Raw genomic sequence first — 27,426 nt, 5'->3', positions numbered from 1 at the left:
AAAGCACCCAGAGATCAAGCCCCCAGTGGCAGAGGCCGTAAGAAGTGGGACCTCCTGCAAACGTGAGGGATGCTGGCGCTGTTCTCGAGGCTCACCTGCACTCTGGCACCTGGTCTACCTCATCCTGGAAACCCCGCCCAAGTATGATTCACTCACCACAGCACTGTGGGCCTGGAAGGCGGGGGAAACCCCTGGGCCCACAGCAAGGCCCATCCATCACTGCCTCCACTCACCCAAGCAGGGGACAGGCGTTATCTCTGATTTCTCCATCTGCTGGACATTGTGATCCAGAATTTCAATGAGCAGAGTGAATACTGCTCCCACGGTCTTCCATCATCACTGACCCAATGGCCTTGCCCTCTGGCTCGGCCATCAAGGCCCCCGCCCATGCCAGCCGAGAGCCACTCCTAGCTCACCCCTTGTTTTCAGAAGCAATTGTGTGGGTGTTTCCTGACCTAACAAGGGGGCTGAGTGGCCAGAGCACTCTCTCCACCTGCCCTCAGGGGTTCAACCCTCAGTTCAGCTCCGAGTCCTGCTCAGGACATCTGATCCTGCAGACAGCTTTCCAGTCACCTGTTCTGCAGTGGGGTAGGGCTCCCCATGAGAACAGAGCTGTGGACAGAGCCTGGGAAACTGACTCAGCATGGTTGGTGGGCCCAGTTCTGGCCACCCTATTGCACCAGTCCAGACACCATGGCTACAGGCATGGGGTCCCCGGCATGTGCTCGTGGTGGGTGGGGGCAGGGACAGGCTCCCAGAACTGGCCGTGAGGTGCTATGGTAGCCCAGCTGGGCCTGAGCACAGCCAGCCTCATAGTCAGCAGGCTCTGGGCCCACCACAGCCGCCCCGACCCGAGCCCTGCACAGGACTGCCGGGGAAGGGACCAGGAGACCAGGCTGGAACTTTCTCCGAAAGGTTCAGAGGGCTCTGCAAAGGCCAGGTCCTGTCACACGTGGGCCCAATAAGACATCCCGGGCTGCAGGAGCTGAACCAGGTCCTCTACAGGCCGGACAATGCCTGCAGCCTGGCTGGTCCTCTGCCGGGGTGAAGAGGCAGGGCCGGGGCTGGAGGCTGGAGAGAAGGGGCTGAGCAGGGCCTGGTGGGCACCTTCCCTCCCCCAGTCAGGAACCGGAGGTGATGGAGAGCCAGGATAGGAGGTTCCTGAAGGGTCTAGGGCAGCTCCGGCCCCTCATTCCCTGAAAGGGAGACGGGAGGCCCGGAGCTGAGACCCAGCAGGAAGAGCCTCCAGCAAGGGACTGGGGGCCTGAGGAAGCCTGCCGTGGGCTGTGAGCACCCCCGGCCCCACCAGCCTAGAGGGCAGGACCTCAGCCCACGAGGAGAGGGCAGGCTGGACCCTCACCCATCAACCTCCCAGAGGGAGCTCTGGAGTCCCAGGCGTGGGGGAGGGGAGAGGCCAGGAGGCCAAAACCTACCCTTGGACCTGATGCCGCCAGAGCCCGGCAGTTCACCTCCTCACAGCGTCGGAACACACACCGCTCCTCCTTCACCCTCTCCCTGCCTTGGCTGGACCTCTTCCAGCCTCCTCTGAAGGGGGCTCCAGGCCACACATCCCATCTGCCCTCAGGGCACCACTCCAGGTTCTTAAGTCATCGACCCAGACCTGGACACTGTCCCCATGCTGGCGAGGCCCCAGTGGCCCCATATCACTGTGGGGTCTCCCACGTACCTCACATCAGCCTGCCTGAGGCTGACATCACCATATGCGCCCCTCGTTGGTCCTGTGCCCTGACACCGGCATGTCCCGATCTCTCCCAGGCCCAGGGCCAGGACCTAGAACCCCACCCTTTGTCCTGAATCCTGGGAGAGAGAGCTGCCTCAGAAACACTACCGCTCTCCCTTGCCTCTGCTGTCCTCCCCCAGGGGGGCCCCCAGGACCCGCTTACTTTCCCCTGGGCACCCCAACCCTCTCTCAGCACCCAGGCTCCCTCCCTTGAGGCCCCCAGCCCAGACTGACCCCATCCTCCTTGCTATACCAATGGAACCTTCTAGAGTGAAACTCTCAACAAGCCCCCCCCCCCCCCATCCTTCAGCCTCTTTGCTGGGCACACAGGCCATTTTTAAACCCAGCTACATAAAACCAGCTGCCATTCCCCGCCAGGCACATGGCCCAGCCTCTGGAGCTCAGCCCCAGCTGTTCCTCTGCCTGGAATTACACAGGCACACACACGCACACACACACACACACACACACACAAAGACTTCTCAACATGCTGCTCACTCAGCCCTCCCCCAGCAGGCCTTTAGGGTGTCATCACTCACTCTCGGGCCCCAGTTGTGTCTGTGCACCTCTGACTCCCCGCAGCAGTGGCCTGTGCGTGAGTGCACCTGCCATGGCCACACCTGGCCCTCGGAGCCTGTGCCATCTCCACCTCCCCAAGGGCTTACACCTGGTGCACCTGTGGGTTCCAGCACCCAGCCCCAGGTCTGACAGGTGGTGAGTGCAGACTCCTCTCTTCCTCCCCCAGGGTGGGGAGAGAGCAGCCTGTGCAGCTCTGGGGGGACCCTCTCCCTTAGACCATTTTGCCCCTCCCCCTGCACCTACCCTTTGGCGAGGGCATCAGGAGCCAAGACCCCTCCCTGAGGACCAGGAGCCCGGAGGGCAGGGCAGGGACCTGGCTCCCGCGAGCACACAGTGCCCAGGGCTCGCCCCCAACGAGCCAGTTCCCATGGAGGACAGTGAACAGGTGGAATCAACAAGCAGCTGCTGCAGGCCAGCTGGGAAGCTGGAGGTGTCCACAGGCCCACCAAGCATGGTGCACTGCCCCCACCCACCCACTGTCACTGCGGGCCTTTCACCAGCTGAGGACATGACTAGAACGCAGAGGACCCAAGACGGCCTGGAGGCACAGCCCTGACTCTGCTCTTATTCCTGAAAGAGAAAGAACGCAGGTTGGGTGGTGGCCAGCTCAGCCCCCTGCCCACTCCACCTTGCCCACCCAGCAGCCCTTGGGCATGTTTCTAAGCTGGGAACCACAGTGCTAACTGGGACCACAGTGGGAACCCTTTACAAAAACCCCAGACCAGAGGGTCCCAGGGCAGCTTGGTGCTCGCCTTCCAGTGCCCACCGTCAGATGCACAGCGGGATCAGGAAGGAGCCCAACAATGCTGGAAGAGAAGCGGTGCTTGTCCCTTCTCGGGAGGTGAGGGGACTCTCCAGGTGGACACAAGGTGGAGAGACATGGAATGAGTCAAGAGGCCCTGCGGGAGGGGTGGCGGGTCAGCAGCCTGGGCATGGGGGCAGAAAGGGGCATCAGAAGGTTGAGCAGGGAAATGAAACTGCATGGGACCGAGCAAGCCAGCTGTCAGAAAGGACGTCCTGGCCCAGACCTGGGCACCAAGGGCAGGAGGGAGCCTGCGGAGGCACGGGGTAGGCCGTCTCTTCAAGCAGAGAACAGACTTTCCTGCCCTGGGGGACTCCTGGGGGCTCCCTGGGGCCCCTGGCTGCAGGGTTTTCTGTGGCCCCAGCATGGGGCCGGCTCACTGTGCTTATGCTTACTTGCAGCACTGGGGCCACGGCACCCTGGTCACCGTCTCCTCAGGCGAGTCTGGCGTCTGGCGTCCCACCCGGGACAGCGGGACTCTGTGCCTAGCCAGGCCTGCTGTTTCACGTTTCATCTGACTTGGGAGGGGGTCTGGGGCCGGCTAGAGGGGGGCGTTTTTGTATGGGAGAGCCAGCAGGGCAGAGGCTGTGGTCCTGGCACCTCGAGCACTGGGACCACGGCATCCTGGTCACCGTCTCCTCAGGCGAGTCCACACCAGCTGCTCTGGTGGGCATCTGGCCAGGTCCCGGGGCCTACGGCTGGTCTGGGTGGGCCGAGTCTCTTAGCCTGGGGTCAGACTGGGGCCCCGCTGGGTTCTGGCTCCATTAGGGACTGGTCCTCGGGCTGACAGCCCCAGGGTGGGGAGCAAGCTGAGAGCTGGGAAGGAGAAGTTGTGGGCAGAGTGGTGCCGGCTGGGCCGGAGGTTTGTGTGCGAGGGGCCAGGCAGGCCACACCAGTGTGGTTATGGCTACGTGGATCACTGGGGCCAGGGCACCCTGGTCACCGTCTCCTCAGGTAAGACGGCTTTCTCCCTGCCCACTGTCCTGGGGGCTGGGAAAGAAATTTCCAGAGGCTCCTTGGTCTGCGTGGGGCCCTTGGTCTGATCAGAGGCTGTTTTCTTCTGGGTTCTACACGCAGCCTTTCTGCAGAGACAGGGGTCTTTGCCTCTGGAAGGCAGGCTGGGCAGAGTGGGCTCCAGGTCTGGGGACACAGGCACCTAAGGAGATGCCACTTCTGTCACACCGGGCGGCCGGGCAGGGGCTGAGGTTTTTGTACACCCCCTAATGGGGCCCATGGCAGTGTGACTATTTTGGCTACTGGGGCCAGGGCACCCTGGTCACCGTCTCCTCAGGTGAGTCCCACAGCCCTTCTCCCTCTCTCTCTCTCTCTGGGGGTTTTTGCTGCATTTTGGGGGAAAATGAGGATGTCTGGGTCTAGAGGCTTCTCTGGGGGTCTCGGCCACCTTGGCCTCTGGGTCCAGTGGTCCTCTCGGCCCTGAAGGGGCACAATTTGAGGTGGTCCCGAGACCTTAGCCGGGTGCCAGTTCTTGCCTGGGACCAGGCACAATTGTCACAATGTGACAACGAGTTGGATTACTGGGGCCAGGGCACCCTGGTCACCGTCTCCTCAGGTGAGCCCCACCCCTCCCGACTCCGACCACTCTTGGGGAGATCGGGTCTCAGGGTCTCGATGTCGGAGGTCAGGAAAGGGAACAGGGGAGAAGGTCCCCTACAGAGGGGCTGGAGATTGACTTTCCCCGGGCCCAAGGACGCCTCCGTATGGGGGGCGAGGCGGCCTCTCTGGCCATTTGACGCGAGCCTTATCGGGGGCGACTGTCGCTTGTGTCAATCAGGCTTCGGCGGCTCTGAGGCCCTCGTTCTGTGGGCCGGTGGCCGTCAGGGTGATTGGACTGCTGAGTTCCGCTTAGGGGCTGTGGGTTCACGGTCAGAAGGCCCAGGCCAGCATGTGAGGTCTCCGGGGCAGGTGGGAGGGAGCGGCCGGAGGACGGTTTCAGGCCCCTCCCGGGAACAGTGTCTCAGATAGTCAGATTTGTGTGGCCATGGAGACAGGAGAGGTCTCTGGGTGGCCTCGGGACGATGCCAGGCCAGGCCCCAGGGTTTTTGTAGGGCGAGGATGGGAGACGCCACCATTGTGATTATTATGGTATAAACTACTGGGGCCAGGGCATCCTGGTCACCGTCTCCTCAGGTGAGTCCCACAGCCCTTCTCCCCTCTCTCTCTCTCTGGGGGTTTTTGCTGCATTTTGGGGGAAAATGAGGATGTCTGGGTCTGGGTCTAGAGGCTTCTCTGGGGGTCTCGGCCACCTTGGCCTCTGGGTCCGGTGGTCCTCTCGGCCCTCACGGGGCAGATAGTCAGGCCGGCATGTGGGGTCTCCAGGAAAGATGGGAAGGAGCGGCCGGAGGACGGCTTCAGGCCCCTCCGGGGAACACTGACTCAGATAGTCAGCTTCTGTGTGGCCATGGAGACAGGAGAGGTCTCCGGGTGGCCTTGGGACGATGCCGGGCCAGGCCCCAGGGTTTTTGTGGGGTGAGGATGGGAGACGCCACCATTGTGATTATTATAATGCTATGGACCCCTGGGGCCAGGGCACCCTGGTCACCGTCTCCTCAGGTGAGCCCCACAGCCCTTCTCCCCTCTCTCTCTCTCTGAGGTTTTTTGCTGCATTTTTGGGGAAAATGAGGATGTCTGGGTCTGGGTCTAGAGGCTTCTCTGGGGATCTCGGCCACCTTGGCCTCTGTGTCCAGTGGTCCTCTCGGCCCTGAAGGGGCACAATTTGAGGTGGTCCCGAGACCTTAGCCGGGTGCCAGTCTTTGCCTGGGACCAGGCACAATTGTCACAATGTGACAATGAGTTGGATTACTGGCACCCAGCTAAGGCCAACAGTGTCTCAGATAGTCGGCTTCAGTGCGGCACATGGAGACAGGAGAGGTCTCCGGGTGGCCTCGGGACAATGCTGGGCCAGGACCAGGGTTTTTGTGGAGTGAGGATGGGACAGGCCACCATTGTGATTATTATGATATAGACTACTGGGGCCAGGGCACCCTGGTCACCGTCTCCTCAGGTAAGAACGGCCATTCCATGGCCTTTGTTTTCTGCTCCTGTCTGTGGGGTTTCTGGGCATCAGTGGCTGGTCCTCGGGACGTGTCCCCCAGGGGCCTGGGCAGACTGGCTAAAGGGGGACAGGGCTGGGTGCCTTAGGGGTCTCAGAGACTCTCCATTTTCTGATGCCTTTTGAAAATTGGTCTAATGTCAACATGCCGGACATGCTGCGGGCCATGGGTGTGAAGGGCCAGGCTCAGGTGAGACGCCAGGCAGGACCCCGGGGCCACATGACAGTGTGGGCTGTGGTGGGAGACGCTTGGCTGTCAGAACCGCGGCGTCGGTGAAGGAGCGGGCCTCGGTAACTGCCTGCAGAGCCGCAGAACACCGCACGGAGAGGGCAGGGAAATATTTTCTTTAGAATTATGAGTTATGTTCTGTGCTGGATTGTATTTAAAATTCTTTGTTGGTTAGGAAGAGAACTTTCTGGGTGCGGAGGGACTTGGAGTCCTGGTCTTGGTGAGAGTGGGGTCCCGGGCCCCCTGAAACAGCGGGCGCCGGGGGTCTCCGGGAGGACAGCTTCTGAGAGAAGATGCTTCATTCCTCTTACAAGGCGCGCTTACTAAATATTGAAAGACAGGATATCTTGGAAGTGGCTGCTGAGTGACTTTAAAATGAGAGAGATTTTCAAGTATATTTAATTTTTTTAATCTTATCATTCAATTAACAACTATAGTCACGTCTTTCTGGAGTTGACCGTGGTGCGTGTTGAGTGGAGAAACAGTAAGGGGTGCAGGCAGCTCCCCGCTTCGGGGCTGAGTTTCGACAATAATAAATTAAGCTTGTTTTTTGAATTAGTCGAGCGGTGCTTGGAGCGGATGGTGCTGAGCTGGTGAATGTGGCTGCATGCGGGCCTCGGACGCCTGCAGCAGGTGGCAGGAAGCAGGTCGCATCGAGAGTCTATTTTAGGAAGCAAGAAAACAAGATTGGCAAATTTATAGTTCACGGTTATGCAGGAGTGGTTTTCGGATAGTTTTGCCCCAGAGATCTGAAAGCGTTCCACCGAGCAAAACAGCACCTGGCTGATTTGCATTTCTAAAATAAGGTGAAGACCCCTGAGAGAAACTAGAAGCTTCCTTTTTTAACTGTTTGAGTTTAATTTCTCAGTCTTAGCTTACCGAGTTTTAATTTGTTCAAACTTAGCTTATCAACTTTTCATTCATATTCATTTTCAAAGCAAGGTGTTTAAGAAATTAAACAGCTTTAGGGGCAGTTTGTCAAGGCATTCCTGTAACTTTTTTTTAATTGTTAGTCCTTCAAATGGTACTTAACTGAAACCATTTCCAACGCCCCAAAGCATTGCTTTTAGGATGGCTGTGTTCACAAATTTAGAGTTAGCTGATTTTCTCTTCATGATTAAGAGACACTTTGACATTCTGATAGAGTTGCCTTGTTTCAGTATTTTTCAAGACTACTTTTCAAGTATTCACCTTAGGACAAATTTCAGGTGAAATGTGTATAATTGTCTTGAGTTGTTTCAGTTAAATTATTAACTGAAATTATGAACTTGAATTATTTCAGTTAAATTCTTAACTGAACAATTAAATTGCTTCCGTTATGTTAGCTGGTGGATTAAGTGGAAACCTAGTCAGGCGTCGAACCGGGGGAACTCAGGGGCCCTTCAGAAGGACGGCTTCTGCTCTGAGGCATCGGCCCAACTTAGTTGAAGGAGCTCGGTGGAGGGTCTGAGAGGGCGCCCGCCAGGCCCGCCGTGGCTGGGGGTCCCTGGGACCACCTGGAGCCAGGAATGCGTGGTCGTGGCTTCTGCCGCCAGGCCAGCCGGCTAGTCACGAATCAGCCGTTTGGGATGGATTTGGAGGAATTCTTCCATGCCAAAGACCCCACGGGAGTCTCCAGTGACCAGGCACCGAGACGGTAAGAGAGAGGTAGCCACGGCTGCCAAATTCGCTGACCTAGAAAGTCTCTATTTGATGTTTTTGCTTCTACTTGAAGGGGACTCGCCCTTTAACAATGGCTCAGTGAAGACAGAGGTTGCTTTGTGTGAATGCCTTGAGTGGCCATTGTCTGGGTCACTCACACTTAACTTTCCCTAAAGAACATTTCAGAGAAGCGCGAGGAGCCGCCACCTTATTTATTAACTTTTGACAATCGGGCTCCCAATGCCTTCACATAGACAAGCACCGCTTACGTGGTCTTTGTTGAAGCTCTAAAGGCAACTCTGGGTTTTAGATGATTATTGTGCATGAGAAAGTAGCGCACAGCTTCTAAAGAGCTTTATGGTGAAGAGCAGAATTCTAAGTGGCAAATTCAGACAAAATGCATTTCCTGGTCATTTTTCATGATTCTTATCTAGAGGGAATGTAGTTAAAGTCAGGGGCTTACTTTAGATTCAGAAGGGAGGAATTCGGGCGAAGGGCATGTGCCCAGGCGGGTGAAGGCACAGAGAGGGGAAAGCCCCAATGCTCTTCTCGGTGCAGAAGCAAGGCTGCCGACTCCAGAGCAAAGGAGGACTTTTTCGTTCTGATGATGGCAAATGCTCCTCAGTCCTCACAACATGTTTTAATGAGTTTAGGGTTGCCAGGAAGAATTTTACCCAGGTAGCTGAAGGGTGGTAGTGATCGATACATCTCTGGGAGCCAAAAGCAGGCTGAGACTGGGGTCGAGGAGCGAGGATTTGGGGTGCCCAGAGGAGACAGACGAAAAGGGATGCCCAAGGGTGGAGAAAAGCAAGGAGAGCAGCGGGAAGCAACTGAATCGAGGCTGAGCCCAGGAGTGCAGGATGCCTGATAAGACGCAGGACCAGCGGACTTTCAGGACTGTACAGGGCTGCACCAGGCTGCCCAGAGCAGGACTGAGCTGAGCTGAACTCAGCGGGATTGAACTGGGCTTTCTGAGCCCAGCTGGGCTGAGCTGAGCTGCCTGAGCTGGGCTGAGCCAGGGTGAGCCGGGCTGAGCCGAGCTGAGCCGGGCTGAGCTGGTCTGAGCTGAGCTGGGCTGAGCTGGCTGAGCCCGGCTGAGCCGGGCTGAGCTGGGTTGAACAGGCTGAGCTGAGCCAGGCTGAACCAGGGTGAGCTGAGCTGGCTGAGCTGGGCTGAGCTGAGCTGGGCTGAGCCGGGCTGAGCGGGGCTGAGCTGAGCTGCCTGAGCTGGGCTGAGCCAGGGTGAGCCGGGCTGAGCCGAGCTGAGCCGAACTAAGCTGGGTTGAACAGGCTGAGCTGAGCCAAGCTGAACCAGGGTGAGCTGAGCTGGCTGAGCTGGGCTGAGCTGAGCTGGGCTGGGCTGAGCTGAGCTGGCCTGAGCTGAGCTGGGCTGAGCAGGGCTGAGCCGAGCTGGGCTGAGCTGGGGTGAGCCGGGCTGAGCCGAGCTGGGCTGAGCTGGGGTGAGCCGGGCTGAGCCGGGCTGAGCTGGTTGAGCTGAGCTGAGCTGAGCTGGGTTGAACAGGCTGAGCTGAGCCGGGCTGAACCAGGGTGAGCTGAGCTGGCTGAGCTGGGCTGAGCTGAGCTGGGCTGAGCCGGGCTGAGCGGGGCTGAGCCGAGCTGGGCTGAGCTGGGGTGAGCCGGGCTGAGCCGGGATGAGCTGGGCCGAGCCGAGCTGAGCTGGGCTGAGCTGGGCTGAGCTGGGCTGAGCTGGGCTGAGCAGAGCTGGGCTGAGCTGGCTGAGCCGGGCTGAGCTGAGCCGAGCTGAGCTGGTTGAGCTGAGCTGAGCTGAGCCGGGGTGAGCTGGGCTGAGCTGAGCTGAGCTGAGCTGAACCTGGCTGAGCCGGGCTGAGCTGGCTGAGCCGGGCTGAGCTGAGCTGGGGTGAGCTAGGGTGAGCTGGGCTGAGCTGGGGTGAGCTAGGCTGAGCTGAGCCGGGCTGAGCTGGGCCGAGCTGGGCTGGGCTGAGCCGGGCTGAGCCGGCTGAGCTGGGCTGAGCTGGCTGAGCCGGGCTGAGCCGGGTTGAACAGGCTGAGCTGAGCCAGGCTGAACCAGGGTGAGCTGAGCTGCCTGAGCTGAGCCGAGCTGGGCTGAGCTGCGCTGAGCTGAGCTGAGCTGAACCGGGGTGAGCCGGGCTGAGCTGGGCTGAGCTGGCTGAGCCGGCCTGAGCCGGGCTGAGCTGGGTTGAATAGGCTGAGCTGAGCCAGGCTGAACCAGGATGAGCTGAGCTGGCTGAGCTGAGCCGAGCTGGGCTGGGCTGAGCTGAGCTGGGCTGAGCTGGCTGAGCAGGGGTGAGCCAGGCTGAGCCGGGCTGAGGTGAGCTGAGCTGGGCTGAGCTGAGCTGGGGTGAGCTAGGGTGAGCTGGGCTGAGCTGGGGTGAGCTAGGCTGAGCTGAGCCGGGCTGAGCTGGGCCGAGCTGGGCCGAGCTGAGCTGGGCTGAGCTAGGCTGAGCTGAGCCGAGCTGAGCTGGGCTGAGCTGGTTGAGCTGAGCTGGCTGAGCCGGGGTGAGCCGGGCTGAGCCGGGCTGAGCCAGGCTGAGCTGGGTTGAGCTGAGCCGAGCTGAGCTGGTTGAGATGAGCTGAGCTGAGCTGAGCCGGGGTGAGCTGGGCTGAGCTGGTCTGAGCTGAGCTGGGCTGAGCTGCGCTGAGCTGAGCTGAGCTGAACCTGGCTGAGCCGGACTGAGCTGGGCTGAGTTGGCTGAGCTGGGCTGAGCCGGGCTGAGGTGAGCTGAGCTGGGCTGAGCTGAGCCAGGGTGAGCTATGGGGTGAGCTGGGCTGAGCTGGCTGAGCTGAGCTGGGGTGAGCTGGGCTGAACTGGGGTGAGCTAGGCTGAGCTGAGCTGGGCTGAGCTGGCTGAGCTGCGCTGAGCTGGCCTGTGCGGGCTGATCTGAGCCGGCTGAGCTGGGGTGAGCTGGGCTGAGGTGAGCTGAGCTGGGCTGAGCTGCTCTGAGCTGAGCTGAGCTGAACCTGGCTGAGCCAGGCTGAGCTGGGCTGAGCTGGCTGAGCCGGCCTGAGCCGGGCTGAGCTGGGTTGAATAGGCTGAGCTGAGCCAGGCTGAACCAGGGTGAGCTGAGCTGGCTGAGCTGAGCCAAGCTGGGCTGAGCTGAGCCGAGCTGGGCTGAGCTGGGCCGAGCTGGCTGAGCCGGGGTGAGCCGGGCTGAGCCGGGCTGAGGTGAGCTGAGCTGGGCTGAGCTGAGCCAGGGTGAGCTACGGCGTGAGCTGGGCTGAGCTGGATGAGCTGGGCTGAGCTGGGCTGAGCTGAGCCGGGCTGAGCTGGGCCGAGCTGGGCCGAGCTGAGCTGGGGTGAGCTGGGGTGAGCTAGGCTGAGCTGAGCCGGGCTGAGCTGGGCCGAGCTGGGCCGAGCTGAGCTGGGCTGAGCCGGGCTGAGCTGGCTGAGCTGGGCTGAAGTGGCCTGTGCGGGCGGATCTGAGCCGGCTGAGCTGGGGTGAGCTGGGCTGAGGTGAGCTGAGCTGGGCTAGGGTAAGCTGGGCTGAGCTGAGCTGGGCTGAGCCAGGGTGAGCTGGGCTGAGCTGGCTGAGCTGAGCTGGGATGAGCTAGGGTGAGCTGCGCTGAGGTGAGCTGAGTTGGGCTGAGCTGGCTGAGCCGGTTTGAATGGACTGAGCTGAGCTGGGGTTAGCCAGGCTGAGCAGAGCTGAGCCAGTCTGAACCTGGGTAAGCTGGGCTGAGCTGGGCAGAAGTGGGATGAGCTGGGCTGAGCTAGAGTAAGCTGGCTGAGCTGGGCGGAACCAGGCTGAGCTGGCTGAGCCAGGGTGAGCTGGGTGAGCTGGGCTGAGCTGAGCTAGGCCAGGCTGGGCTGAGCTGGGCTGAGCTGTGGTGAGCCAGGCTGCGGCAGGGTGAGCCAAGTTGAGCCAGGCTGAGCTGGGCTGAGCTGGGTTGAACAGGCTGGGCTGAGCTTGGCTGAGCTGGGCTGAGCTTAGCTGAACCAGGATGAGCTGGCTAAGCCGGTAAGCTGGGGTGAGCTAGGCTGAGCCGGGGTGAACTAGGTTGAGCTGAGCTGGGCTGAGCCAAACTGAACCGAGCTGAGCTGGGCTGAGCTGAGCTGGGATTAGCCAGGCTGAGCTGGGCTGAACTGACTGAGCCAGGGTGAGCTGGGCTGAGCTGAGCTGGGCTGAACTGGGCTGAGCCGAGCTGAGCTGCAGTGAGCTGGCTGAGCCGGGTGAGCTGGGCTGAACCAGGCTGAGCTGGGCTGAGCTGAGCTGAGCTGGGCTGAGCTGGGCAGAACTGGGATGAGCTGGGCTGAGCTAGAGTAACCAGGCTGAGCTGGGCTGAGCTGGCTGAGCTGAACTGAACCAGGCTGAGCTGGGCTGAGCCAGGTTGAACGGGCTGTGCTGGGCTGAGCTGATAGGGGCCTAACCAGGATGAGCTGGGCTGAACCAGCTGAGCTAGGGTGAGCTGAGCTAAGCTGAGCTAAGCTGAGCGGGGCTGAGCGGAGCTGAGCTGTAGTGTGCTGAGGTGAGCTGGCTGAGCTGGGCTGAGCTGGGCTGAGCTGGGCAGAACTGGGATGAGCTGGGCTGAGCTAGAGTAACCAGGCTGAGCTGGGCTGAGCTGGCTGAGCTGAACTGAACCAGGCTGAGCTGGGCTGAGCCAGGTTGAACGGGCTGTGCTGGGCTGAGCTGATATGGGCCTAACCAGGATGAGCTGGGCTGAACCAGCTGAGCTAGGGTGAGCTGAGCTAAGCCGAGCTAAGCTGAGCTGGGCTGAACGGGGCTGAGCGGAGCTGAGCTGTAATGTGCTGAGGTGAGCTGGCTGAGGTGGGCTGAGCTGGGCTTGGCTGAGCTGGGCTGAATGGGGCTAAACAGGGCTGAATGGGGCTGAGCCGTGCTGAGCTGGGCTAGGCTGGGTTGAGCTCAGCTGACCTGGTTGAAATCGACTGAGCCAAGCTGGGCTGGGCTGCGCTGGGCTGTGATGAGCTGAGGTGAGCCGGGCTGAATCTGGCTTGGTGGGTTGAGCTGTGTTAACCAGGGTAGGCTGAACTGGGTCCTGCAGAAATGGACTAGCTGAACTGACTTGACTGGAACAAGTTTGAAGAGCTACTCTGGGCTCAAGTGACCTCGTCTGGGCTGTGTGGGTCTAGTTGCGCTGAGCTGGCCATGCAGGACCATGCTTGCCAGCACTGTGCTGACCTCAGTGACCAGGTCGTGCTAAGGATGGGTCAGGCTGTGTTGGCATCTGTCCCACCGTCACATACACATCCTCCTTCCAACCCCAGACACATGGGCAGGGCTCCAGTGTGGCTGAGCGGTGGGGCAGGGAGGGCTGGGCTGGTGGGGGGCTTCTCTCCTCCCTGGAAGCCTGCCTCACCAGTGGCTCCCTGTGCTTGGGGCTGAGTATGCCCCCCGCAGCTCCAGTGTCTCAGAGGGAAGGTAGAGCTGGTCCCTGAGTGCAGGCACAGCCGTGCTATCGGAGGGGAGCGAGACCCTCCTGCTCCAACAGGGAGCACCCCTCGTCCTCCGACGAGCTCGGAGCTGGGCTCCTGCGGCAGGCCGGGGGTCAACAGTAACCTCCCCACACCCCCAGCAGGCTTATGCCAGGACCCCGGGCCTCGCCTCAGCCACACACCTCACTGTTGGCCATGTCAGGCCAGGCCTGGAGGCCTGCAGAGGGCTGGGCCCTGGAGGGGCAGCGGCCGTGCCATGGGGCTAGAGAAAGCTGGTCTGACACCAACCAGCAGAGCACGAGAAGACACCTTCTCACCCACCCCCCTTCTCTTTTGTCCTCTCTCGGGTCTTCAGAGAGTACGATGACCCCAGATCTCTTCCCCCTCGTCTCCTGTGGGCCCTCTCTTGATGAGAGCCTGGTGGCTGTGGGCTGCCTAGCCCGGGACTTCCTACCCAACGTCATCACCTTCTCCTGGAACTACCAGAACAACACTGTAGTCAGATCCCAGGACATCAAGAACTTCCCGTCGGTCCTGAGAGAGGGCAAGTACACGGCCAGCTCCCAGGTGCTCCTGCCCTCCGGGGACGTCCCCCTGGTATGCACTGTCAACCACTCCAACGGCAACAAGAAAGTGGAAGTGAGGCCCCAAGGTGAGAGCTGGCCTCCTCCCCGGGGCTGGATGGGTGGAGTCGGGGAGGGGCTGCACCAGGCTAACACCTCGTCCCCTGTCTCCAGTACTCATCCAAGACGAGTCCCCAAATGTGACCGTCTTCATCCCGCCACGCGATGCCTTCACCGGCCCTGGCCAGCGCACATCCAGGCTCGTCTGCCAGGCCACGGGCTTCAGCCCCAAGGAGATCTCTGTGTCCTGGCTGCGTGATGGAAAACCCGTGGAGTCAGGCTTCACCACGGAAGAGGTGCAGCCCCAGAACAAAGAGTCCTGGCCGGTGACCTACAAAGTCACCAGCATGCTGACCATCACCGAGAGCGACTGGCTCAACCAGAAGGTGTTCACTTGCCATGTGGAACACCAACAGGGGGTCTTCCAGAAGAACGTGTCGTCCATGTGCAGCCCCAGTGAGTGGTCCTGTCCCGAGTGCAGCCCCTCCAGGGTGGGGACCCCCCACACACAGGTGTCCACTCAGGCCTGCAGATGCCACCCCAGACATGGCCAGCTGCTCCCCGAGCCTTGGCTTCCCAGAGCGGCCAAGGGCAGGGAGGGGCTCATGCAGGTCAGGGAGGGGTCACCTGTCAGATGGGGGCCCAGCGTCCTCCTCCAGCAGGACCCCGGGGCTCGGGAGGGCTCAGCAAAGTCAGTCCCTGCTCTTCGGGGAAAACTATACCTTCTCCTGATGTCACATTCAGCCAGTCACTCAAACCCACTCTCTCTGACTCCAGATTCACCTGTCCCCATCAAAATCTTCGCCATCCCTCCCTCCTTTGCTGGCATCTTCCTCACCAAGTCGGCCAAGCTGTCCTGCCAAGTCACAAACCTGGGCACCTATGACAGCCTGAGTATCTCCTGGACCCGCCAGAATGGTGAGATTCTGAAAACCCACACCAACATCTCTGAGAGCCACCCCAACGGCACCTTCAGCGCCCTGGGCGAGGCCACCATCTGCGTGGAAGACTGGGAGTCGGGCGACGACTACATATGCACAGTGACCCACACAGACCTGCCCTTCCCGCTGAAGCAGGCCATCTCCAGGCCCGACGGTAGGCTCTCCCTGTCCCTTCCCTCTGCCCCCAGGACTCTCCCATGGCCTCCGGGAGTCTGGAGATGCCACGGGCAGGGCCAGGGAGCACCCCTCTGCTCCTCCATTGTAGGGAGACGAATCCCACTGGCCCCCGACCTGAGCTCACCACTCTCTCTCCTCCACAGCAGTTGCCAAGCACCCGCCCTCCGTCTACGTGCTGCCACCCACCCGGGAGCAGCTGAGCCTGCGGGAGTCGGCCTCAGTCACCTGCCTGGTGAAGGGCTTCTCACCCCCGGACGTGTTCGTGCAGTGGCTGCAGAAGGGGCAGCCCCTGTCCTCCGACAAGTATGTGACCAGCGCCCCGATGCCTGAACCCCAGGCCCCAGGCTTGTACTTCGTCCACAGCATCTTGACCGTGAGCGAGGAGGACTGGAGCTCTGGGGAGACATACACCTGCGTCGTGGGCCATGAGGCCCTGCCCCACGTGGTGACCGAGAGGACCGTGGACAAGTCCACTGGTAAACCCACCCTGTACAACGTGTCCCTGGTCATGTCTGACATGGCCAGCACCTGCTACTGACCTGGTCCACCCTGCGCAGGGGTACCTGGAGTCTCTGGGGGACCCATCGCTCTGTGTGTGCATGCATGCAGACTAACCATGTCAATGGGGTGAGGTGTTGCATTTTATAAAAATTAGAAATAAAAAGATCCATTCAAAAGATGCTGGTCCTGAGTGAGCAATGCTCTCGCCTGCCGGAGCCACGGCTGTGCTGCCCACACCCCGCAGACCACCCTCTCCAATCGCCCTGCCTCGCCCACCCACCCCCCACCGGCCTTGGGAAGCCCCTGCCTTCCTTGCTGACTGAGCCCACGCTCACCGCTCCTCTAGCTGCTTCCATGGCCACACGGGCTCAGGGGTGTGCAACACACACATGCTCACATGCACACACACAGACACTTGCACAGACATGCACACACAGAGACACAGATGCACATAGACACAGACACATGCGTACATGTGGACATACACATACATAGACACACAGGCACATGGACACATGCCCAGACATGGACACGTGTACACATGGAGACAGGGATGCATGTGGACAGACACATACACATGCACACATGTGCACATAAATGCACAAGGATGCACACACACACAGAGATACACATGAATATATGCACACATGCACAGACATGGACACATGTACACACAGAGACACACATTCCTATGGACACAGAGGCACACACATGCACATGGATATACAGGCATGCACAGACATGAACACATGTCCACATAGAGACACACGTATTCATATGGTCACACACAGAGACATGCACATGGACACACACATACGCAGACATGGACACGTACACACAGAAACACACATATTCATACGGACACACAGAGACACAGACATGGAATTATGTGCACACAGAGATACAGATGCACATGGACACAGACGTACATGCACATGGACATACACACACAGATATATACACACAGAGACACGCACATGCACATGGACATGCGCACACACAGAGACACACCCACACAGATGTATATATGGACATGTTTTCACTCACACACATGAACACATACAGACACACACTCATATGTGCAGACACACATGGGCACATGCACGTGGCCACTCGCCTACAGACACACATGAACACATGCTTGCTCATGGACTCTCGCGTGGACAAGACATGGGCACACACTGACATGCACACACATGGGCACACAGACATATGGACACAGATATACACACATTCACACGCACACACACACAGACATGTGGCACATACACACACACAGGCACACATGCACTCATGGATGCCAACTCTTGCATGCCCGCAGTCCCTCTGCCCCTTCGGCAGGTGTTCCTGCCCTCTCTGGCAGTCTCTCTCTCTGCACTGTGCTGGCTGCAGGGCTTCCTGCCCAAGGCTCTGCCTGTCCTTCTGTCTCAGCTTGAACATGCATCCATGGGCCAGCCCAGCCTGGACTCTGACCAGGGCCACCATCCCCAGGTCCACGGCAAAGGGCTCAGAGAGCCACACGGGGCCTGCCAGCTATGGCTCCTGAGGGAAGCCCTGGACCGTGTCCAGGAGGGGTGCCCCTCCAAGTCCATGCTGTTGACGAAGGCTGCAGACCCCTGGCACCCAGCTGCAAACAGAGCTGAGGCGTTTCCTGACAGAGCAGGCAGTGCCCGGATGTTGGCCCAGAGGCAGGGAGGCCAGCCCTGGAGGCTCCTCCTTGCAGTCGGAGGCTGCAGGGACCCCCATTGGAGCAAAGTCTGCTCCTACAAACACTCTGCCCTGGAGATGGTGGGAAAGGAGACGGCCCTAGAGCAGAGAGCCCGATGGCAGGAAGGGGAGCAGGGCCCAAGTGGGGCCCCCACTCCCAACAGACTTCACTGTCCCCCCAGGGACGTATCTGTGCAGGGCTGCAGATCCCACTGAATGTCCTCAGTCTGTGCATCCCAACATCACTCTCCTGGGGCCTCAGGTGTCTGACCCCTCAGTGCCAGAGTCATGAGTCCTAGTGGGACAGACAAGCCGGCCAGGGGCCCACATGGCCTCTCATAAGTGCTGTCCTCTCCAAGAAAGAGAGAGAGCAGGAGTCCCCCTGAGAAAGCAAGGCGGGGCTCCTCGGCCCCGACATCTGCCTGCCTCCCCTCACTGGCCAGGCGACTGCCCACCCCAAACCACAGCTTTCCTCCCCTCCCACTCCCTGCCTCCCAGCCCCAAGGGCCCTGGCTGGGCCACCCCCTCATCAGAAGAGTCCAGGACACCCTGGGGTCCCCACCTCTGACCCCAGCCCCGGCCACAACCTGCACCACTGTGTGTCTGTGTTGCTGCTTCTGCCACATTCCCTGCCACCCCGGGGATCCTAGCACAAGGTGCTCGGGGTCACTGCCCCGCTCAGCCTTGGTCAAGCTCTGAATCCCCCAGCCCACGCCCACTCCTGGCCCCTACATAGGGCTGTCAGGGCCCAGCTCGTGCCTGGCTTAGACCCTTCCTGGCAGAGCCCAGGAGTTCCCAGGCCCACAAGGCAGGTGCCCAGGGGCCTGCGGGGTCAGGAAGGCCTTGTGCACGCCCTGGACGCCACTCTGCACACCCCCTCCCTCCCGCCCTCCTGCTTCCACTGCCCCCACCCCACTTGGCCCTCCTCGTGGGCAGCACAGCCGAGGGGCCACAGGTGGGCTTGGATGACAGGCGGCCCCCGGGGTGGGCTTTGCTGGTGCTCACCTGGAGCCTGACCCCGCTCTGCTGTGTCCCCTGCAGAGGGGGAGGTCAGCGCCGAGGAGGAGGGCTTCGAGAACCTGTCGGCCATGGCCTCTACCTTCATCGTCCTCTTCCTCCTGAGCCTCTTCTACAGCACCACGGTCACCCTGTTCAAGGTAGACTGGCCGGCGGGGGCGGGAGGGGCGGAGGGCAGAGACCCCAGGCTGCATGTGACCCACCTTCATTCCCAAGGGTGGGAAAGCAACTCACACTCTCTCTGTGGCCTGCAGGTGAAATGACCCACCAACAAAGGACATGAGAGACCAGAGACGGACCCAGGAGGGCTGCCATCGTCGGGCCTGGGGTCCCCGGCCTGTGTGGCCTGTCGACTTGCCCTTAAATCTCCCCACGTCGCCCTCCAGCTTCCAGCTCTAAGACATAGGCTTCTCTCTACAGACCGGAGGCCATGGACATGCGTGGAGCCGCAGCCGCGGGCTCTGCCCCAGTATTGCTTTGCAATGTATGCACATGTCGCCTTGAATAAATGTGCCTATTGGGTCTTGTGAAACGGCTTGCTTGGAAGGTGTTTTTCCCGAACCGCACTCCCTGTGTGTTGTGTGAGCATCTCGAGGGGTGAGACTCGTTCTAAAGGGTGCGGTGGAGAGCAAGTCCTGGCTCCACACACGCCTGCCTGGGGATGTGCCCCAAAGGGGCCTCGCGCACTGGACCCGGCTCTCAGGGCTTGTCCAGCCTGATGAAGGCACACGGCTGGGCTGGAGAGAACTCCAGGCCTGGTCTCCCTAATGCAATGGGGAATTGTTAGGCCCAGGCCTGGGCCTCAGGGGTCCCTGTGTGCTGTCAGCAGGGGTCTTTTCCCCGCGAGTACCAGAGGGTGTGTAGTCACCTTATTGCCATTCCTAGCAAGCCCGGCCACTTCCAGGTCTTGACTCAGCCTCCGCAGTGTGTGGGGTGGGCCGGTGGGCATCAGGAGGAGTGCTGGGCTCTGCGTGCTCTGACTGTGGCTTGCAGGAGCCCGGGGAGCCCACCCCTCAGCCTGGGGCCGGACAGTGACAGGAGTGTGGAAGTTGGAGAAGAAGTTTCGGTGAACCAGTTAGGAGCGTACATGATGGGAGAGGCAGGAGCTCAGGGGAAAGACTCCGTCCATCCGTCCATCTGTGATTTGCACCAAAAGGAAGGGCCGCAGCAGCCATGCCCAGGAGCAAGGGTGAGCAGGGAGACTCCGAGGAGGCAGGAGCTGATTGCAGGGTGGGAAATTAGCACTTGGAGACAGGAGCTGTGCAAAGGGGAAGTGGGGACACATGTCAGGGGCTCGGTCGGTCACAGTGCAGACAGCGGGACGTGGCCCACAGGTCATGGAGAAGTCCAGCGAAGGTCTGGGTAGAGGTGGGCAGTGGGAGATGGCAAAGAGCATCCAGCAGATCCCAAAGACCCAAGCAGGGGGAATCTGTGATGGCACCTGGCGAGGACGGGTCTTCTGAGCGGGACCCCCAGGAGGGGGCAATTTCAGGGTATGGGTACTGAAGAGCAGCCTGGAGTTTGCAGGGCCAGCTGTCATGCAGTGTCTGGGGCCTGTGCGTTGGCCTGGCCCTGAAGGGGTGAACGTCCAAGAGAGATTTGGGAGTGGACGTGTGTCCCAAGGGAAATCGTCCCCAGCCTGGGCTCTGAGTGGGCTGCCTTAGGCTTCGGCTCTGTTCTGGTTAAATGGATCTGGCAATGGATCTGGCGGGAGCTCAACCTCACAGGCTGGGGGAGACCTGATGAGGGGCCCCAGGTGGCACAAGGCACATGCTGTAGACTGCGGGACTCTCATGCAGGCCGTGGGACACACCTGCGTTAGTGTCCGAGGGCTGTCACAACAAAGAACCACAGACCAGAAGCTTCAACAACAGACTTCCTGTCTCACAGTTCTGGAGCCTGGAAGTCAAAGGTGTCGGCAGGGCTGGCTCCTTCTGAGGCTGCCAGGGAGCATGAGCACCATGCTTCTTTCTGAGTTTCTGGTGGCTGCCGGCAACCCTTGGCCTTCCTGAGCTTGTGCAAGGATCACCCTGACCTCTGCGTGTGTCTTCACGTGACGTCTCCCTGTGTGTGTCTGTCTCCAAAGTCCCCTTTGTATAAGGACATGAGTCGTGTTGGAGTCGGGGCCCAACCTGATCCACTATGACCTCGTCTTGACTCACTAATTACATCCTTGGTGATCCTATTTCCACATGAGGTCACATTCTGGGGTTAGGACTGCAACATATAAATTGGGGGGATACAATTCAAGCCATAACAGTCCGCCCTCTAGTCCCTAAAAATTCCTGTTGTTCTCACATGTGAAATACCCCATCCCAACACCCCTATAACTCTTAACCCATGCCGGCACCAAATCAAAGCCCCAAATCTCATCTAAGTCCACCTGTGTCGGGTACAGGTGAGACTCCAGCAGGACTGATCCTGGGACAAAATCTTCTCCAGCTGTGGACCTATAAAATCAGACAAGCTATCTGCCTCCAAAATACGATGGTGGGACAGACACAGAGTAGACATTCTCCCATCCCAAGAGGGAGAAGTCAGAAGGAAGAAAGGTGTCACGAGTTCCAAGCAATGCTGAAGGCAGCAGGACAGACCCCGTTCCATTCTAAGGCTCAAGAAGGATCCTCTTTTGCTCAATGCTCTGTCCTTGGGGCCTGGCACAGCAGCCCCACACTTTGAGCCAGCCAGGGTGGCAGCTGTGTCCCTGAGGCCTGAGTCCTCTGTGCCCACTGTGGCAGCGGCAGCCCCGCCAGCCTCTGCACCTGGGGCTCTGCACTCAGTCAATCTTCCTCCCCTCCGTCCCATTTGCCCATTTCAGTCCAGGTGGGCATGTTCCTGTTGGCGTAAAATTCTCAAAACCCCTCTTGGCCTCCCATGCAGCTCATGGGGGTCCAAGCCAACAGACAAGAGGGTCCTCCAGCTCTTCCCGGGATGAGCACATCACTATTCCTGGCTCCTGACGACGTGGCCGATTGCATCCATGAGTCACACAACTAATGTCTTTAGCAAAAGAGGGTCCAGCCGCACCCTCAGCCCTGTTGTCTGGATAGACTGAGAGTTTTTCAGATCTTCAAGTTCTGAATGCTCTTTGCTTGCCTCATAGTTCCTCCTTCCATTTCTCGCTCTCCTTCCACCGTCTGCTACAAGCAGCAAGGAGAAGCGAGGCCGCCCCTTTCAACAGTTGGCTCGCAAGCCCCATTTGCACAAAACAGTAGCACACAATTCAGCCAAGTCTGAAGGTAATTGGAACAAGCATCGCCCCCTCCAGGTTCCAATGACAGATTCTTCATTTCCATCTGCGGCCTTGCCAGACTCACTCTTAATGTCCATCCTTCTACCAGCAGTCTTCAAGACAATTTGGCTTTCTCTAACGTGCACCTCAAGACTCTTCCACAGGCAGACCCGGGGCACAGGTGGCTAAGGTCGAGCACTCCTCATCGGTGGCCTGGGATCCACAGGCTCAGATCTAGGGCTCAGACCTACATACCGCTCATCAAGCCATGCTGTGGCAGCATCCCACATACGAAATAGAGGAAGATTGGCAACAGATGTTAACTCAGGGCCAGACTTCCTCACCAAAAAAAACAAAAAAAAAAACCTCTTCCAGCCTCTACCCATCACCCAGTTCTAAAACCACCTCCACATTTCTAGGTGTCTGTTACATCACACCCCACTCCTGGTACCAAAATCTGTGTTAGTTTCGCATGGGCAGCCGTAACAAAGTCCCACGGCCTGGACGGCTGAAACAGCGCAGATGTCCTCTCTTAGTTCTGGAGGCCAGAGTCCGAGGTCAGGGTGTCACAGGGCTGGCTCCCTCTGACACCCTGAGGGGGAAGCCGGCCCAGGCCTCTGCAGCCCCTGCTTCTGGCGGTTGCTGGCAATCTTTGGCGTTCCTTGACTCATAGACGCATCACTCCCATCTCCGCTTCCATCTTCACGTGGTTCTGCCTGTACATCTCTGTGTCCAAACCTGCCTTTTAGAAGGACACAGTCATACGGGATTTGGAGCCCACCCTACTCTAGTAGGACCTCATCTTAACTTACTAATTGTATGCACCACGACCTTGTCTCCAAATAAGGTCACCTTCGGAGGTCCTGGGGCTCAGGACTTCGACATACGAATTTTGGGGGGACACAATTCAGCCTATGATGCCGTCCACGCCCACATCTCTCCAACAGTGCCATGGAGGGGGCCTGGCGGGGCTGAAGCCAAGAGCCATGCCAGCTCACGGCCGCAGGGCAACAAGGAGGGAGCAAGGGCTGCTCCCTGCAGGCGAGGGCTTCTGAGCTGGGCCAAGAAGGCCACCCAGGAAGTGGAGGGGAGATATGCCTGTGGAGAAGACTGGGAAAAAGATGGGGGCAGCGTGGCCAGGTGCTTGGGAGAGAGGGGCGGTGGGTTCTGCCCCCTGGGGCCATCAGGGACAGGGCAGGCTGAAGAGTAGAGAGTGGGCAGTCAGGCCAGAGGCTGGAGAGACACGGGAGGAGCTGAGGGGCCAGGAGAAAAGGTGCCCATGAGGCTGAGAAGGAGCAGTGCCATCAGGGACCCCACGGTCACTCAGCTGCCCTGGGTCACTCGGGTCCCCAGGGAGAGGATGAGGAGGCTAGGAGACAGCCTATTAGGGAGTCACCCATTCTGAGACCTGCCACGCCTGGGGCCCAGACCCAGAGGCCTGCAGGGTGCAACCCATTCCACCCAGGCTGACGGAGCCATCCGCCACGGCCGGGGACACAGACAAAGGCCTCGGTGAGGACAAGGTGCTCACAGGCTGCCCCAAGCAGCAGAGCCCCTGGGGGGAGGCACCTGGAACAGGAGGGTCCAATCCACCCGTGCCTCAGGGAACCACAGGGAAGTCTCACCACACGGTTCCTCCGCTGGCGAAGGGACTGCACCTACCCTGCGGGGCGGCTGAGGAGCGGCCGAGGGCCAGAGCTGGGGGCCTGGGCAGGGGGCGCACTGCCCCAGCCCGTCACTGAGAGCACTCCCTCAACTGGGGTGTCCCCACCTCCTCTCAGGGGTCTGGGCGGCACCAGCCCTGGTGCTGACTCGGCCACAGGCCCTGCAGTGGGAGAGCAGTTAGTCTACTCATGGGACAGGAGGGGCACCATGGGGGCACCAGCCACTCAGCCCAGCCGCCCCCCGTCCCGCCACACTCGCCCAAGGCCTCTCCCCGGTCCCCCTCCCCCTGTACCCTCAGGAGCTGCCAGGCTCACAGCCCGTGCTGTGTCTGTCTTGCAGGGTCCCTCGAAGATACAGCGGTAATCCCCCTGTTCTCAGAGTGCAAAGCCCCAAAAGAAGACGACGTTGTGAGCCTGGCCTGCTTGGTCAAGGGCTACTTCCCAGAGCCGGTGCAGGTCACTTGGGAGCCAGAGGTGCAGAACCAGAAGCCATGGACCTTCCCGGCCATGAAGAAAGGACAAGAGTACATCCATGTCTTCTCCCTGACCACCTGGTGGAAGCCTGGCTCACACAGCTGCACAGTTCACCACAAAGCCTCCTCCTTCCAGAAGAAGATGACCTTCCAGGAGCCAGGTGAGTGGCCCTGAGATCTGTGAGGAAGGCCCTCTCATCTCCCCGACACCTTCTACCCAGGGCCTGACCCAAGGACCAAAGCAGGAACCGGGGCCACAGGGCGCCCACGGAGCCCCTCAGAGTGCCTCCCCTCCCCTAGGCCCCACACTCCTTCAGCTGCCCTGTCAATCCAACATTCACATCCTTTCCTTGAGGAATCTGTCCCCAGGGTGCAAGAGGGCAGCAGGCTCAGAAAAGGCAGCGGCTGAGAGCGGGGCCTGGGTGCTGCCCTGTTCCCCCCACGCCATCCCGCTCCCCACTCCTGCTCACCCCCAGTCTCTCCACCTACATCCACAAGGCTTTCTGATCTTCGGCTGCCCACTACTTCTCTCATTTCAGCATCCTGGGCACCTCAGAGGACCTCGGCATTACCTGTGACATCCAAGGAACCCACCCCAGCCCCCACCACTCTCAGGAAGTCAGGTGAGGAGTCCTCATCCCAGCAGACCCCTTCTGCCCGCCGTGCACTCAGGCTGCCTCCTTCAGGCAGCCCTCCATGACTTCACTTGTGAGTCTTGAAGTCACACCCTGGTTAAGGAAGGCCAGGACACTGAACTGACATCTACTGAGCACCGACCACGTGCCAGGCCCTGTGAACAGGGGACCTGCCCTGGTCACACCACAGGAGCACAGTGGCGGGGGAGGGCCCGTGGTCCAGACCAGGACTCCCCTGGCCAAGGGCATGTGACGGGGCCTCACACGAGGACATGTTGCCAAAACAGCCAGGAGTGTGAGACTCAGTCCTGTGACACTTACGGAAGATAGGGTCCCCCCTGAAGGCCGGGGAGCCATGGGGGCCAGACCCAGGGGCTCACCACAGCAGGAGTCCTTCTCCACAAGGTGCCCCCACCTCTGCCTCCACCTAGCTGCGGTCCCCCCGGGTGGCGGAAGCCTGGCCCGGGGTCACACCCAGCCCTGTCTGCTGCCACGGGAAGAGGGTCCTCTCTCCTCTGAGCAGGGCAGCATCCACATGAGCAGACGTGGCTGGGGGAGTGTGCTGGACAATACCGGCGCAGCCCTCTGGGGTGCTGGTGGAGCTCAAACCAGGGGCCAGCAGCCGTGGCCTGCCCTGGCACCCTTGTGGGGGCCCCCCCACCCAGGTTGTTGGTCAAGATGCCCACACCCTAGGCCAGAATCTGCTCCTGCTGTGCATGTCCAGAAACACGACATTCCCCATCTCCAGACACTCCCAGCCTGCGGGCTCCACGTAGGCTGGTGGACACACAGGGGACGAGCAAATCTAGAGAGAGGTCAGTCCTCCAATGAGGATGTGGAGTGTGACCAGCCTCTAGCAGGGGTACAACTGGTCGCTCCCCGTCCTGAGTGCGTTGGTGCTTGGCCTGACCACAAAGCCTGCAGCCAAATCCCGGGGCCGGCAGCCTCACCCAGGAGGTGCTCCAAGATGACGCTGCAGACAGGCTGGGCCCCTTGCTCTGAGGCCGGGCGGACGTCCAGTGGAAGACGGTCCCTCGTGGGGCATGTCTGAGGTATGCTGACTCCATGAGCCGAGCCCTCCAAACAGGCCTGCCCCGCTCCACCTGGGAGAGCCGCACTGACCCCGACGCCACAAGGCTATCACACGGCCCACAGGCCAGAGCAGCCCGGAGCCTGTTTTCTATGACGCAGAAATGCTCTTCCCAGTTTTAGACAGACGGAGAAGGCGGAGGAGGAGGAGGAAGATGGAAACCCTATGCAGCTGCAGAGCCTAAAATATTGACTATCTGGCCCTGTATAGAACAATTTTGCCTACCCCTTGTCTGCTGCAAATCTGTGGCCTGATGACTCCCTGGCCGCTCACACCCTAAACTATAGAAGTGGTGGTCCTTGAACGCTTAGCACAGACACTCCCAGCCACCAAGTGGACAGTCAGGGTCCTGCCAGCACCTGAAGGCACATTCACAGAGCACTGACCAAGGGCTCAAGCGGTGGGGGTGGGTCTCAGGACCCCCAGAGGGTGACCGGGGCTGAAGGGCACGTAGGAGGCCACAGCTCCGACCACCAGTGGAGCCAGGAGGGGACCCTGCCTCACCTCTGACCTCCCCGCAGAGCCCTCCACCAGGCACACTCAGCCAGAAACCCAGAAGCCGAGAATCCCAGTGGACACCCCCCTCAAAGGTGAGTCCCTTGGGGCACAGAGTGAGGGGAGAAAGGAGAATGGCTCGGTGGCACCAGGGAAAACCTGGCCTGCCAACGAGTCCCCAGCTGGTGACGGGAGGCCCCCCATGCACAGCGTTTCTAAGCAGCAGAGGCTGGGTCTGCTCTGGGGAGAACAGCCGGGCCTGGGGCCAGGCAGGGACCAAGAACACAGCACCACCCCCTGACCCCGATGCCACAGGCATCACTCACCCAGCCCCAGAACACGCCCCAGCCCTGACCCAGCCCCAGCCCAGGAACGGCCACTCATCCCACCAATCTTCCCCTCTCCTCTGGCAGAGTGTCAGAACCACACCCACCCTCCCAGTATCTACCTGCTGCACCCTCCCCTGCAGGGCCTCTGGCTCAAGGGAGAGGCCACCTTCACCTGCCTGGTGGTGGGGGATGACCTGAAGGACGCCCACTTGTCCTGGGAGCTGTCCGAGCGATCCAACGGGATGTTCGTGGAGAGCGGGCCGCTGGAGAAGCATACCAATGGCTCCCAGAGCCGGAGCAGCCGCCTGGCCCTGCCCAGGTCCTCATGGGCCATGGGGACCTCCGTCACCTGCAAGCTGAGCTACCCCAACCTACTGTCCAGCATGGAGGTGGTGGGGCTGAAAGAACACGGTGAGGCCGGCTCCAGGACGGGTAGGGGAGACAGGGCAGCCTCGGCTCCTTGCACCCCACCCCCAGCCCAGCCACTGCTCTGGCATCACCCTCGAGGAGAGGTCCATGGGGCTGGGACCTCAGCCTCCAGCAGCCAGAGCATGACCCAGCTTCTCCCCACAGCTGCCTCTGCACCCAGGAGCCTCACTGTCCACGCCCTGACCACACCGGGCCTGAACGCCTCTCCCGGGGCCACCTCCTGGCTCCAGTGCAAGGTGTCCGGCTTCTCGCCCCCCGAGATCGTCCTCACCTGGCTGGAGGGCCAGCGCGAGGTGGACCCTTCTTGGTTTGCCACCGCACGCCCCACGGCCCAGCCTGGGAATACCACGTTCCAGACCTGGAGTATCCTGCTGGTCCCAACCATCCCGGGCCCTCCGACAGCCACCTACACATGTGTGGTTGGGCATGAGGCCTCCCGGCAGCTCCTCAACACCAGCTGGAGCCTGGACACTGGCGGTGAGTCACACAGAGGCACAGGGGCTTCGGTCCCCCAGAGCTGGGGTGGAGGAGCAGCCTCCCGGAGGAGCTGGGCAGCGGGGACTGTGGCCAAGGGTCTGCCCCACCCAGCCTGCTCAGTGTCTGGAGCACCAGGCTTCCGATGACCAACACCCATCCCTGCTCAACCCCTGACCTTGTGTA

The 27,426-nt window shown here is 60.3% G+C and overlaps 2 gene segments (V, D, J or C); both read left to right on the top strand.

The window, feature by feature from the left end:
* Positions 1-5,132: 5,132 nt before the first annotated feature.
* LOC103546061 (immunoglobulin gamma-1 heavy chain-like) overlaps positions 5,133-27,426 on the top strand; it is a 170,847-nt gene continuing 148,553 nt past the window's right edge. The window contains exon 1 of the C gene segment in view: positions 5,133-5,270.
* LOC103544849 (immunoglobulin heavy constant gamma 1-like) overlaps positions 5,857-27,426 on the top strand; it is a 149,212-nt gene continuing 127,642 nt past the window's right edge. The window contains 1 exon segment of the C gene segment in view: positions 5,857-6,144. Within this exon segment, the coding sequence occupies positions 5,997-6,144 (148 nt within the window).

The sequence above is a fragment of the Equus przewalskii genome, chromosome 25 (assembly GCF_037783145.1).
Source record: "Equus przewalskii isolate Varuska chromosome 25, EquPr2, whole genome shotgun sequence".
Classification (NCBI taxonomy): domain Eukaryota; kingdom Metazoa; phylum Chordata; class Mammalia; order Perissodactyla; family Equidae; genus Equus; species Equus przewalskii.
This window is presented reverse-complemented; position numbering and strand designations above follow the sequence as displayed.